Source organism: Scyliorhinus torazame, chromosome 14, assembly GCF_047496885.1.
Source record: "Scyliorhinus torazame isolate Kashiwa2021f chromosome 14, sScyTor2.1, whole genome shotgun sequence".
NCBI lineage: Eukaryota > Metazoa > Chordata > Chondrichthyes > Carcharhiniformes > Scyliorhinidae > Scyliorhinus > Scyliorhinus torazame.
In genome coordinates, this window is record NC_092720.1 from 90,593,694 (window position 1) to 90,608,916 (window position 15,223).

The window sequence follows — 15,223 nt, forward strand, 5'->3', positions numbered from 1 at the left end:
ACATTTTACCCCCAAACTTAACTCATCTTGCATTCTCCTGACTGCTGATGGGTCCACCGTAGTTTCAATTTCCTAGATAATTCAGCAAATGTCAGAAATTGTTATGATTCGATATGAAAATTAATTTGCGTCGTTTTAACCAACCAATTTATCACTTTTTAAACCGAATTCTCCATTTAAAAAAATCATCGGAAAGTGTTTCATATTGCGGGCATAGTTTACTGTAAATGGTCAAAACCATAAGGAATTAATTCTGCCCCAGCTCCTCCGCCCCTTCCAACTATATAGTTCTGCAGGACTCATTTGTTTCCGAAAGTCATTTGGTTCTCTATCCACGGATGCTGTGAGGTTATCACATTGCCAGTGTTTTTTTTCCATTGTGGAATTAAGATGTGTCCGTGGGGCGTTGACTTGTTGCAATTTGCTGGCTGTGCATTTGCGAAGTTGAGGTCTTGCCGCGCACTTGGCCCCGGTTTGGCTGAGCGTGGGTTTGATGGTTTTATTATTGCATTTTTAAGATTCAAATATGAGCGGCTGCCCCGGCTATTCGCTGGTTTGGAAGAGAAGGCAGCAGGAGGAGGAGGGATGTGCACACATGCGCGCGTTGCAGAAACTCTTCTGGGGAAACTGCGGTGTGAAGGAGGGTAGCGGTGGGAGAGGATTCTCCATTCAAACTGGCCCGGCCGCTAGCAGAGCAGAGCCCCCAGCCTCCGCGCTGCCCTCTCGCCTGGTAAGTGGCCTCTCCATTGTCCCTGGTTCCCGCCCGACGCGCTCCTGTTGCAGCAGTGAAGCAGCGCCAGTGTTCAGCGTTAGGCCCGAGCAAACCACCCGCTGGGGCTGGAACCCACAGGAGGGAAGCCGACCCCCATTTCTAAACTATACCCTGGCTCGTCTCCAGGGGAGAGGGGAAACGAGCCCATTCCCCAAACGGCTCCAAATACAATAAAGCAAATTGGGCCCGCGTAGGTGAAATCGAAATTAAAAAACAAACGGACAAAAGCATTTTTTTTGTTATAACATTTGCTGAAAGCCGGTCCGTGTTCGGTACAATCCTAACGTGACCACTGTACAAACTTTGAAGGATGGAACCAACAGCACCCGGGCAGCTCGAGGCTTCCTGCTTCATTGTCCGAAAACAAACATGAATTGCAAACTGGGCTGAAGGTGACTGATCTGCGCCGCCTTTCATTGTCTTAAAGGGTATTGTACACGATGAATGACCCAAGTACCAGAAATTATCGTACAAACACGGGGGGGGGGGGGGGGGGGCGGGGGGGGCAGTATAGTTTAGCACAAGTTGGGAAAACCATTGCTGTCAGTCTTTGTTACATTTCTGTCTCGCCTGTGGTTCATGTTTGCTGAAAATTATAAAACCACATGACCAATTCACTGCACCTCTGGGCGATCTGGACGTGCTTGTGAAATGAGCTGAGATTGGACATCCATGGCATCTTACTCTGAGGTCACACGGGGGGCGGGAGGGGATGTCTTGGAATGACCAGTTATTCCAATGCAGGTTCAGGATGCTCTGGGTCCATTGTGTAAAAGCTGCATTCAGTGAAGCCCTGATAATGTAAAGAGACTACCAACCTGGACTTCATTCTTTCCATCCAAAATCAAACTCCCTTTAAAATCTTTCTGCCATTTCTGTAAGTCTGTTTTCAATAGGGACAAGTCCACATCGGTCCCTAGACTGAATTTCAGATTGTTGCTTTACATTCCAGCCAAACCGATCCTGAAGATCCTTCAAAACATTTTCCCACTATGCTCTATTGTGTGCCTCTGGTCTATAAACAGCACTAATCACACGTTCTTTGTCCACTTTCTCTTCACACAACCCTATCAAAGAAAATGTTGAAATAAAATAATCTTATTATTGTCACAAGTAGGCTTACATTAACACTGCAATGAAGTTACTGTGAAAATCTCCTAGTCGCCATACTCCGGCGTCTGTTTGGGTACATTGAGGGAGAATTCAGAATGTCCAATTCGCATAACAGCATTTGTGGGAATAAAGCAGAGCCCCCGGAGGAAACCCACGCAGACACGGGGAGAACGTGCAGATTCCACACAGACAGTGACCCAAGCCGGGAATCGAACCGGGGACCCTGGTGCTGTGAAGCAACAGTGCTACCGTGCTGCCCGTGAGCAAAATGACTTTCATTAAGAACTGTACAGAATTTAATTCTCAAAAATCTACCCCCCCCTCTCCTAGTTACACACTTTCTTATCAATAATGGAAATTGATTTTTCTAAAAAAAAAAAAATGTTTTTAAATTTAGAGTACCCAATTCATTTTTTCCAATTAAGGGGCAATTTAGCATGGCCAATCCACCTAGCCTGCACATCTTTTGGGTTGTGGGGGCAAAACCCACACAAACACGGGGAGAATGTGCAAACTCCACACAGTGAGAGCCAGGATCGAACCTGGGACCTCGGCGCCATGAGGCAGCAGGGCTAACCCACTGCGCCACCGTGCTATCCTGATTTTTTTCTAAAATGACATTACATGCTACACATCCAAAAGTAATGTTGGAAAAATAGTCCTCTAGTTTGTGAATTGTTTTTCAGTTAGTGCTTTAAGCAACAATTTATTTTGCAGCAGAAGCTATTAAAATCCTATCAGTGCAAGTTCATCCAGTGGCTGAGTAATTGACAGCTGTATAGACAAAACAAGGACAATATTTGATCCCAAACCTGTGCTGTGTTATTATTGTGTTGTCTACACTTGACCTCACTGTGCTGCTGAGTAAGGGAAGAAAAATGATGTGATTCCTATATATTATATAGGATGTATGGATTGAAACAGGAAATTGAACCAAGTGCTCCACGCATGCCATATATACATATGGGGGCTGGTTTAGCTCAGTTGGCTGGGTAGCTGGTTCGTGATGCAGAGTGAGGCCAACAGCCCAGGTTCGATTCCTGTACTGGCTATGGTTATTCATGAATGTACCAAACTTCAACTTTTCTGATCAAAATTGTGATGCATCATCTCCTAACCTTAACATGATAAATAAAATCCATTAAAAATGTCAGTGTTGTGTCATATAAACCTGAAATGAAGCACCTGAAAGCTTCAACTGTTTACCCATTATTCCTTATACTGGATGTGGAGATGCCGGCGTTGGACCGGGGTGAGCACAGTAAGAAGTCTTACAACACCAGGTTAAAGTCCAACATGTTTGTTTCAAACACTAGCTTTCGGAGCACTGCTCCTTCCTCAGGTGAATGAAGAGGTATGTTCCAGAAACACATATATAGACAAATTCAAAGATGCAAGACAATGCTTAGAATGCGAGCATTAGCAGGTGATTAAATCTTTACAGATCCAGAGATGGGGTAACCCCAGGTTAAAGAGGTGTCAAGCCAGGACAGTTGGTAGGATTTCGTAAGCCCAGGCCAGATGGTGGGGGATGAATGTAATGCGACATGTATCCCAGGTCCCGGTTGAGGCCGCACTCGTGTGCAGAACTTGCCTATAAGTTTCTGCTCGGCGATTCTGCGTTGTCGCGCATCCTGAATGCCGCCTTGGAGAACGCTTACCCGGAGATCAGAGGCTGAATGCCCTTGACTGCTGAATTGTTCCCCGACTGGAAGGGAACATTCCTGCCTGGCGACAATCACCATTATGGTTGACTCCCAACATTATAATGACAATTAACAGCCTTTTGTTTATATTTCCAAGAACAAGGAGAGTAGTTGACCTGAAAAGTACTACATTTATTAAATAAATAAGGAAGTCCGTAATTCAGTAACATTTTTTCATATCAAGATAAATAAGCTCATGGTGATTTAGCTTGTTTGATATTGTTAATAAGATACATTTTAAATAATTCTTGAAACCTAAAGCAACAATAGATCTTGGAGATCAATGTGTGATTGTGTGGGAACACATTTAAAAAATAATTGAACTGATCCAATGGAAAATAGCTACGCACAGGTGTGAGTGCACACACACACATATGTTAAAGAAAATCAGAAATTGAAACGGAAAGTGCTTCAATTGTACAATTGGTACACATTGAGCAATAGTTTTCTCTTGTTAGCATTTTCCAGGCTACATGTATTCCTATAAGGGCACATGCAGAAGCTGATAATTTGTGTTTGTCAGGTGTTAGCTGTTCCTGTGTGAAACAGAACTGATGTCTCTGATGATGTAAAGTCAATTTATAACAACCTTGATGCAGTTCGCAGTACCAAGATCTCAGGAATAGGATTTTGCAGGATTGGTGGCTTTCTACGGGTGGTAGTGTTTTCAGTGCATTACTCCTTTTTTGTTTGACGATGCGGAAATGATGATTTAGCAGCAATGCATTGACTTCTTAAGAATGAGGTCCAGATGAGTAGTTAGGTGGGATGGTCCTGATGGAAAATGACCGCACAGAAGTTAGTGCTATTTTCAACTGCAGCAATTGTATCAAGGGCTCTTTGTATTGTGAATTAATCTTGCACCCACTGCATAGGCTTCAATCATCCAAGAAACTTCCCTGCACTGGGTATACCAGGCACAGGGCAAGCCCCTTGTTTTTGTGCCCGATGATAATACATGTTCTTGTGCCCAAATCACGATTGGATGCTGTAGACCAGGTTGCCAGCCATCTAAAGTTTAAATTCATATCATACTCCTGAATCTCAGGTAACTAATGCCAATGGATTTAAAACTTGAACTTTGTGCTCAAAATGGCAATGCATTGCTGCCGCTACCATCCTCCTTGCTCCCTGAAATGAAACAGAGGCGGATTTAAAATGTATCCACATTGAAGCAACAGTGTTAAAAACATGACTTTACTAACAATGAAGTTCAGATAGACTAACAATTAAGGAAAATAATATCGCTAGGATCTAGTTGCAAATTCATATTTGAAAATTAGCAGAAATCCTGGGATCATGATTTCCTTTCACATGGTTTATCGTTTAATAGAAATTAATTTACACATTTTATTGGCATGTCAAATTAAAACAAATGCATGGTTTTATGAATACCTCACTTCTATCCAAAACATTGAGGGGCAGAGTTTCTGCTTTGGACACAATTAATGCATGGGGTGCAAATTGTACCTGAAACTATGCTACTTTGAGAAGTTTCTTTCTGTCAAGTTTCTGCTGAGATTAATTTGCGTATCAACAAATATAATATCAGCCCTGACCGCCTATATATAGTAGAGCATAGTGGTATCGTTACTGGACTAATGCTCCAGAGATGAGTTCAGATCCTACCACTGCAACTGGGGGAATTTAAATTCATTTAATTAACGTGGTTGACTCTTTAAAAAATGCCCTCTGAAATGGCTTCGAAAACCACTGAGCTCGAAGGCAATTAGGGATGGGCAATAAATGCTGCCCCAGCCAGCGGCGCCCACATCCCCATAACGAATAAAAAAAACTGTATTAAAATCATAGTTAATGATCATACATAGAACATACAGTGCAGAAGGAGGCTATTCGGCCCATCGAGTCTCCACCGACCCACTTAAGCTCTCACTTCCACCCTATCCCCGTAACCCAATAACCCCTCCTAAACTTTTTTGGTCACTAAGGACAATTTATCATGGCCAATCCACCTAACCTGCACGTCTTTGGACTGTGGGAGGAAACCCACGCAGACACGGGGAGAACGGCAGACTCTGCGCCGACAGTGACCCAGAATCGATCCTGGGACCCTGGCGCTGTGAAGCCACAGTGCTATCCACTTGTGCTACGTGCTGCTTGTAGGATTGTGGGAAAACCCTACAACTGGAACTGCAACTATAGAATTGTGGGAAAACTCCATCTGGTTCACCAATCAGGGGAGGAACTCTGCCAATTTGCTATCCTTAGGGTGGCCAACTCTATCTTAAGCTCTAGACTACCCATGCACAGCAGCACAGTGTGCATGTACAGACAAGGGTGCTCAGGCAGTGGCAAAAAGAGACTCTGAGCAGTCGCTGGCAGGAGGAATCTGGGACCAATAGCACAGGAAGGAAGCCTGCATATGGCATATAGTATAGCAGGGCATTGCGGTTGACTCTTAACTGCCCCCTGAAATGGAATGGCATGCCACTCAGTTGTATCAACCAGCTACAGATTGCACTATGGGTAGCTAATGTAAATGGTGGCCACTTAGAAGCAGAGACAGAAGAAATTATCATAAGGAATGAGGGAATGACAAAGGGATTGAACAAATATTTTGTGCCTGACTTCACAGGAGAAGACACATTGCATACCAGAAATAGAAGGCAGCCCAAGAGCTACAAAGAATGAGGAAATTAAGACAATTAATATCAGCAGAGAAAAAGTATTGGCGAAACCCAAGAGATTAAAATTCAATAAATCCCCAGGACCAGATGGCCTACCCTCTATGGTTCTTTAGAGCTATAGAAATAGTGGATGTGCTGCCTATGATTTTCCAAAATTCCTTAGTTTTAGGGAACAGTTCCACCATATTGGATGTTGGCAAATGTAACACTGCTTTTCAAGAAAGGAGGGAGAGCAAAAGCTGGGAACTACCAGGGCAGTTCGGCTAACGTCAATTGAAGGGAAAATATTGGAATCTTTATTAAGGAAGCCTTATTGTACCTTAAAAAAAAAGTGCGATTAGAACAAATCAACATTGTATTACAAAAGGGAAGTCCTGTTTGACAAGTTGTAACCAGCAAGGTAGATAAGGGGGAACCAGGAAATGTAGTGTACCTGAATTTCCAAAAGGTATTTGATGAGGGACCATTTCAAAAGACTAACAGGCAAAGTAAGGGCTCATGGAGTTGCAGGTAACATATCTGCATAGGTAGACGATTAGTTAATGGACAGGAGGCAAAGAGTGCTTAAAAGTGACATTTAAAAATTGACAGGCTGTGACATGTGGAGTGCTGCGAGGATCAATGCTGGGGGCCTCAGTTATTTACAATTGTCATGTGAGAATACCTTTAAGAAATGGGTGTTTATACATGGGTGTGTATATAAATATCTGTAGTGAGAGTACCTTTAAGAAATGGGTGTTTACTTCTGCAGTGATGTCAGAGAGTGGGTGGAGCCGGGCTGTCTGTCAGCTTTTTATTTTCGTTTTAGGCTGTTTGCTGCAGGGTGTGTGTGTTTTAGTTTAGTTTTCAGAGCTAGATAGCTGCAGTCACAGCCAGAAGGGGTATTAGTCTCTCTGTAATCTAAAACTGTAAATCGATCCTTTGGTGATTTAAAACTAATAACTGCTCTCAGCTTTAACCTGATGTGCTTCTGTTAAAGGTTTTGTTTTTAAGTCTTATGGGTGTTAAAAGGAAAGCTTAAAGGATTACTTAGTGTTGTAGTCTTTGGGGATTGTATTTGAATTGATGGTTGCTAAGATGTTCACTGTATGTTTTAAAAAGGTTAACTTGAGTTCATAGAATAAACATTGTTTTGCTTTAAAAAATACTTTTCCATTTCTGCTGCACCACACCTGTAGAGTGGGCGGTGTGCTCTCATACCACAATCTATTAAAAGTTGTGGGTCAGGTGAACTCCATGATACACTTTGGGGTTCTCTAAACCCTGGTCCATAACACAATCTATATTAATAACTTGGATGGAGAGTGTCTAAATTTACTGATAAGCTAGGTGGAAAGGTAAGCTGTAGGAGGATACAAAGATGTTTTAAATGAGATAAAAACAGGTTAAGTGAGTGGGCAACAGGATGGCAGGTAGAATATAATATGGGAAGTGATGTTATTCACTTTAGTCATCGAGTAGAAAGGCTGAATCTTTTTAAAGGTGTAAAACTTGTAAATATTGATGTTCAGAGAGACTTGGTGTTCTTGTACAAGGAATGCAGAAAGTTAGGCAGATACAACAAGCAATTAGGAAGGCACATGGCATATTAACTTTCATTGCAGGAAGAAATAAATATTGCTACCATTGTATAGTGGGACCACATCGTGAATACTGTGTGAAGCTTTGGTCTCTATACTTAGGGAAGGATATAATTGTGTTGAGGTGGTACAGTGAAGATTCACTAGATTGGTGTTTGGGATGAGGGAGTTGGCCTGTGATAGACTGAGTAAATTGGGTCCATATTCTCTAGAATTTATAGAATCAGAGATGATCTCATTGAAACATAGAAGATTCTGAAGGAGCTTGATAGGGTTGATGTGAGAGATTGTTTCTGCTGGTCGTGGAATCTAAAGCGGAGCACAGTCTCCAGATGATGGCCGATCATTTAGGACTAACATGAGAAGAAATTATTTAACTTAAAGGGCTGTGATAGGATGGCACGGTGGTGCAGTGGTTAGCACTGCTGCCTCACGGTGCCGAGGACCCATGGTCGATCCTGGCCCCGGGTCACTGTCCATGTGAAGTTTGCACATTCTCCCCGTGTCTACATGGGTCTCACCCCACAACTCAAAAAGATGTGCAGGGAAGGATTGGCTACACTAAATTGCTCCTTAGTTGGAAATAAAAAGAATTGGGTACTTTAAGTTTATTTTTTTTAAAAGGCTGTCATTCTTGGGATTATCTACTCTTGAGAGTTGTTGAGGCCCCGTGAGTGAATACATTTAAGACTGGGATAGATTTTCGGCACCTCAGGGAATCGAAGGGGTTGGGGCGTGGGTGGGAGAGTGGAGTTGTACCCCTGAATCAGCCATGATTGTATTAAATGAGAGAACAGGCTTCACAGGCCATGTGGTCTACTCTTGCTCTATTTCTTGTGTTCCCACTCTAAAGACTGGTGGAAATGAGAAGGGATTGTGCTACCAAGAGTAACTGAGATTCTAATGCTATAATATGCAAATATTTCTGAACATCTAAAATGAATTTCAGTGATAGATAAGTTTGGAATCTCATTCGCTCACATTAAAATTAATATTGCAGATTTTAAATATTTTTATTTTTGTTTTCTTTTATCTCTTTCCCTTAATCACATAAGCCTCAAGCTTTACTTTGCTTCCTATACAATTAAGTTAAAGGTAATTTATTTTTCTTGTTTTTTTACTTCCTGCTTTGCAGTCTGTCTCTCAATTAGGGTTCATCAATCTGATTGAAGATGCTTCCTGAATGGCGCAGTGGTTAGCACTGATGCCTCACGGCACCGAGAACCCGGGTTCTCTCCCGGCCCTGGGTCACTGTCCGTGTGAAGTTTCCATATTCTCCCTGTGTCTGTGTGAGTTTCCCCTAGGTGCACTGGTTTCCTACCACAGTTCAATGTTGTACAGGTTAGGTGGATTTGCCATGCTAAATTGCCCCTTAGCATCCAAAAAAGGTTAGGTGGGGTTACTGGGTTACGGGGATAGGGTGGATGCTTGGGCTTAAGTTGGGTGTTCTTTTCAAGGGCTGCTGGAGACCCGATGGGCCAAATGGTCTCCTGCACTGTGATTTTTATGACCCTCTTCCCCCAAGCAGTATACTTATCTGAGCTTCTCCGGCGGGTCTGTGCGCCGGGGGTAGACCAGCCGTAATTCACGTTGGCATGTCTTCACACTGATATGAATGAATAATCTAACTGGGCTAGGCGGGGGCGTGGTGGGAGGTGTGCGTGATTATCAGGTGTCAAGGTCTCATAATTACATTCAAATTTATGATAATATGGTTTGCTTGGCAATAGAGGTAGCATGTGATAGACAGAGCAAAATGATCCCACAACAAACAGATATCACTAGAACCCTGAAATCCTGTCACATCCAGTCATGAATGGTGGACAATTAGACAAATAATTGGAGGAGGAGGTTCCACAAATATCCTCTTCCTCAATGATGGGGGATCCTAGCCCATCTGAACAATTTTCAGCCAGATGAACCACGTGGATGATCCATCTCGGTCTCCTCCTGAGGTCCCTAGAATCACTGATGCAAGTCTCCCGCCAATTCGATTTACTCCATGTGATATCAAGAAACAGCTGAAGGCACTGGATACTGCAAACGCCAAGGGTCCTGATAATATTCCGGCATAGTACTGAAAACTTGTGCTCCAGAACTTGCCACACCCTTAGCCAAGCTGTTCCAGTACAGCTACAACACTGGCATCTACTCAGCAATGTGGAAAATTGCCCAGGTGTGTCCTGTACAATAGAGACAGGACAAATCCAACGCAGCCAATTACCGCCCTATAAGTCTACTCTCCATCATCAGCAAAGTGATGGAAGGAGTCTTCAACAGTGCTATCAAACAGCACTTACTTGGCAATAACCTGCTCACGGAGCTCAGTTTGGGTTCCGCCAGGGTCACTTCGATCCTGACCTCATTACAACCTGGGTTCAAATGTGGACAAAAGTGCTGAATGCCAGAGGTGAGGTGAGAGTGACTTCCCTTGACATCAAGGCAGCATTTGACCAAGTATGGCATCAAGGAGCTCCAGCTAAAGTGGAGTCAATGGGAATCAGGGGAAAACTCTCTGCTGGTTGGAGTCATACCTGGCACAAAGGAAGATGGTTTTGGTGGTTGGAGGTCAATCATCTCAGCTCCAGGACATCACTTCAGGAGTTCCTTAGGGTAGTGTTTTCGGCCCAGTTCAGCTGCTTCATCGATGACCTGCCTTCCATCATAAGGTCAGCGGTGGGGATGTTTGCGGATGACTGCACAATGTTCAGCACCATTAGCAACTCCTCAGATAATGAAGCTGTCCATGTCCAAATGCAGCAAGACCCGGCCAATATCCAGGCTTGGGCTGACAAGTGGCAAGTTACATTCGCGCCACACAAGTGTCAGGCAATGACCATCTCCAAGAAACGATCTAACCATCACCCCATGACATTCAATGGCAAATGCATCGCTGAATCCCCCACAATCAACATCCTGGGGGTTACAATTGATCAGAAACTGAACAGGACTAGCCACATTCATACTGTGGCTATCAAGGCAGGTCAAAGGCGAGGAATCCTTGTATCAAATTTGTAACAAATGGGAACACATGAGATTTTGTTATATTAACTGAGTTTATTCTTTAATTGCAGGCAAATATGGATAACTTTGAGGAAGACTTAACTTGTTCTGTATGCTACTCCATATTTGAAGACCCTCGTGTATTGCCTTGTTCTCACACTTTTTGTAGGACCTGTTTGGAAAACATTGTTCATGAATCTGGAAATTTTTCCATTTGGCGACCCCTCCGAATCCCACTGAAATGTCCGACTTGTAGAAGTATTGTGGATCTTCCCCCAGTGGGCATAAGCTCATTACCAATAAACTTTTCACTGATGGGAATTATTGAGAAATACCAGAAAGAAGAACACCCAAAGACACCTACCTGTCCCGAACACTTCAGGCAACCCTTAAACATGTTCTGTTTGTTGGACCGTAAATTGGTATGCGGATTTTGCTTAACAGTGGGTCAGCATCAAGGCCACCCCATTGATGATCTCCAGAACGCTTATATTAAAGAAAAGGAGACATCTATCAAACTTGTTGAACAGTTGACTGATAAACGTTGGTCCAAAATGTCCATTTTCATTGAACAACTAGAGCATCAGAAATCACAAGCTGAACAAATTGTTCAACAAGATAAAGAAACAGTCATCCAATATTTTGAGAATCTCCAAAAAACAATACAGAGCAAAAAGCAGGCTCTTCTGGTTGCATTTGATGAAGTCAATTTAAAGATTACCAATGAACATGTTCCATTAATTCAGGAAATGAAAAAACTGAAGGAACAACAACATGACCTTCTAACATTTAGCACATATTTGGAAGATGAAAACGATCCCTTGGATTTTCTTGAGAAAATTCATATCTACCGCCAGAGGGTGAATACTTTAATGAAAACACAGCTTCCCTGTATTCGCCTGCTGGATATACAACCACGAGCAGGACAATTTCTGATGCAGAAATGGTCAAAAGTTACACTTGACCATATTGAAGATGCACCAATCCCACAAGTGAAATATTGTTTGGAAAATCACTGGAATAAAGATCTTGCAATATGTATCAATCAAATGAAGGAATTGAAATATGTTGCTTCAGCTGTATTTTTAACACTGCTGTTCTTGCTAACCATTGTTTTATTGAGTGTTTTGTTCAAGGATTCTTGTGTTGATTTGTTAAATGCCACAGTTACTGATCTCCCACAGGTGAAGCAGATGTGTGATATAGTGCTAGAAGTTAGTGCTGGACTTCACTCCTTGAAGGTTGCTTTGGAACATTCCGTACAATCGCTGATTAATTTTTTTTGCCAACTGACAGTTTATTTTCCTTGCATTTATCAAATATTTGGTTTTCAATTAAGCACTGTTTTCCAATATGCTTCAAACAGTTTACAGAGTTTACTTTCCTCAGATAGTCATGAACAAGCTTAATCGAAAAATAGATTAGTCATCCGTAGACCACTTAACTGTATACTATACCCTACTTACAGAAAATGTCTACAGTCAAAGTTGCATCTTTAAATGTTTTTGAAAGGAAAGAATCTAATTTTATGACCTCGTCATCCTCAGTTGTTATAGCTGAGGAAATTAGTAAAATCTACAACAACAACACCCAGCATTAGTATCAAGCACTTCCAGTTCTTCTAGGTCAGGTATAGTATAAAACTAGATAAAAGCAAATTACTACGGATGCTGGAATCTGAAACCAAAAGAGAAAATGCTGGAAAATCTCAGCAGGCCTGGCAGCATCTGTAGGGAGGGAAAAGACCTAACGTTTCGAGTCCAGATGACCCTTTGTCAAAGCAATTGGGAAACATTTAAAAGTATCAAAATCATACCCCTCATAATTTATTGAACATTTCTTAACACCTCCCTTAACCAACTGATTGCCATAATTTTGTTATTGTATGCTGTTCTGTGCAGTCTAAACTCATTTTAATTTGGACTACATTCAAAGTTAATTATTAGGCGGGCAGTACAACATGGTTTGAGGAAAATTAGTGTTGAAGAATGGAATGCTTTGCATTTCAATCTCCCAGTCTTGGTATTAAACACTTACATGACCAGATGCAGATAGGGTTGCTGATCCTTCTGGATTGGTTGGGAATCTCCTGGAATGAGAATAATTTGCCATAAGTAACTTGGGAGAAAATTTAAAAAATAGCATTGTACACAGGGGCGACAGTGTTTTGAATGTGTGCACAGGGACGACAGTGTTTAGAATGGGGAGGACAAATTTCTGTGAGCTGGTCCATGTTTCGGCTGCACTATTACCAATCTTGGGTAAGTACTTGTAAGTTTTCTATCCATTCAGCTTTGTTTCTCTCCTCTTCCATTTTCACTGTGTCTTATGAGTCTTCTGAAATGGAAGGTGAATTTCCTGGGCAATTATTGCCAAAGTGGTGGTGACAAATGATTGTTTCCTAGGCCCTTTCAGAGGTCATTAGTCAACTGTGACTGGAATCACTGAATAATCAGACCAAGTAAGAACATAGAACATACAGTGCAGAAGGAGGCCATTCAGCCCATCGAGTCTGCACCGACCCACTTAAGCCCTCACTTCCACCCTATCCCCGTAACCCAATAACCCCTCCTAACTGAGGGCAATTTATCATGGCCAATCCACCTAACCTGCACGTCTTTAGACTGTGGGAGGAAACTGGAGCACCCGGAGGAAAGCCACACAGACATTGGGAGAACATGCAGACTCCGCACAGACAGTGACCCAGCGGGAAATTGAACCTGGGACCCTGGCACTGTGAAGCCACAGTGCTATCCACTTGTGCTACCCGAATTTCCTGCAAATTTCCTTCCTTAAAGGAACATTACTGAACCAGATGGATTTTTACAACAATTCATGAGCTTTATGGTCAGTTATTGATGCTTTGCATTTCAGATTTAATTAACAATATAAAGTCCCCAATAATTGTGAGATCAACAGAACTGTCCAATTTTCATTGCATCACAGTGAAATTGCCTGTTGGAAGTACAGTCTGGTAATCTATAATTTGTCAATGTTGTGTTTTCTCAAGAATAAGGCCAGCTAAAGTCTATAATGGTTGTCCTCATGTACCCGGGATTCTCTAATGGGGAAAGAAAAGCTTACACAAGCCAGATATAGCAACAATATATTTTATAATATATTTTCCTCAATCATTAGTTTAGGGTGATGGATACCTCCTGAATATTGTCTACTTTGGAACGTTTTTTGAACAATGACATTTTATTGAACAGCCTCAGAGCCTTAAAAACCAATTAATGGTTCCCACCACCAGGCTCAATGTTTTAAAAATACACGTTGGTTCCTACCTACCATCTAGAGTGGAACATGAGCTATATGAGTCACGTAGCACTCCTACAATAAAGAAGCATTGTTTTAAAACTTAAAAACAGATCAAGTGTTTAGAGGAGTAATTTGGTACGCTGGCACATAATGGTCAGATGTCTGTATATAATTAAATTCTTTACTGATTTTTGGACTAGCAAATTGCACAGGTAATAATTAAGGATGCTAGAACACTAATATTGTTAGGATAAAAGTTTCAAGACAATATTCTAGAGTTTAGATACCTTTTTACAGAATTTTACTTAATATTTTGAGTATGATAAATATTCCTAAAGATTGCTGTAAAACTATATTGTAGTCAGTATCCCAGATTTCATGTATTTTTTAAATAGCTGACAAATGTTAAGAATGACACTTTTAGAGAATAAAGCTTTGTCAATTAGATGTTACTTGCATAGAATTAATGTTTGTATTTTTTCACAATGATGATTGATGACTGCCTCATTTGGTTTTATCTCACTCAATTTTAAATGTAGAGCATCTTGCATCTTTAGTCAACTTAATAAATGGACTACTGGTTGTGACATGTAGGAGGAAGTCGCATGTTTGGCTCCTGGCAGAGCTGTCTTTTGTGGCCTTTTTAGCCCAGTTTTTGGTGAAGATCTGTTTGAGGAGCTGTGGGAAAGGTTTGGGGCATTTGTAGAATGTCAAAAACCGGCAACCGACAAATCTTCTGCCAATCAGTGGGCAACACGGTGGCGCAGTGGGTTAGCCTTACAGCCTCACGGCGCCCAGGTCCCAGGTTCGATCCCGGTTCTGGGTCACTGTCCGTGTGGAGTTTGCACATTCTCCCCGTGTTTGCATGGGTTTCGCCCCCACAACCCAAAGATGTGCAGGGTAGGTGGATTGGCCACGCTAAATTGCCCCTTAATTGGAAAAAAATAATTGGATATTCTAAATTTATTTTTAAAATTTTTTAAAGTCTGCCGCCAACCATGGTGAGGGGTGCAACATCAGGAAAGATGGCGGGAGAGAGCCTGATGGTGGAGCTGCACCCATCACAGTGTAGAAGATGATGGATGTGATGACTGGGGAGTTCGAACAGCTGCTCTCGAAGCATTTCAAAAGGCATCAGAT

The 15,223-nt window shown here is 42.0% G+C and overlaps 1 protein-coding gene across 1 annotated transcript; it reads left to right on the top strand.

The window, feature by feature from the left end:
• Positions 1-355: 355 nt before the first annotated feature.
• trim59 (tripartite motif containing 59) lies at positions 356-14,670 on the top strand. Its single transcript, XM_072474465.1, has 2 exons — positions 356-730; positions 10,894-14,670. Exons 1-2 carry the CDS (start codon positions 527-529, stop codon positions 12,229-12,231), a joined length of 1,542 nt encoding a protein of 513 aa, XP_072330566.1. The 5' UTR covers positions 356-526; the 3' UTR covers positions 12,232-14,670.
• Positions 14,671-15,223: the final 553 nt, after the last annotated feature.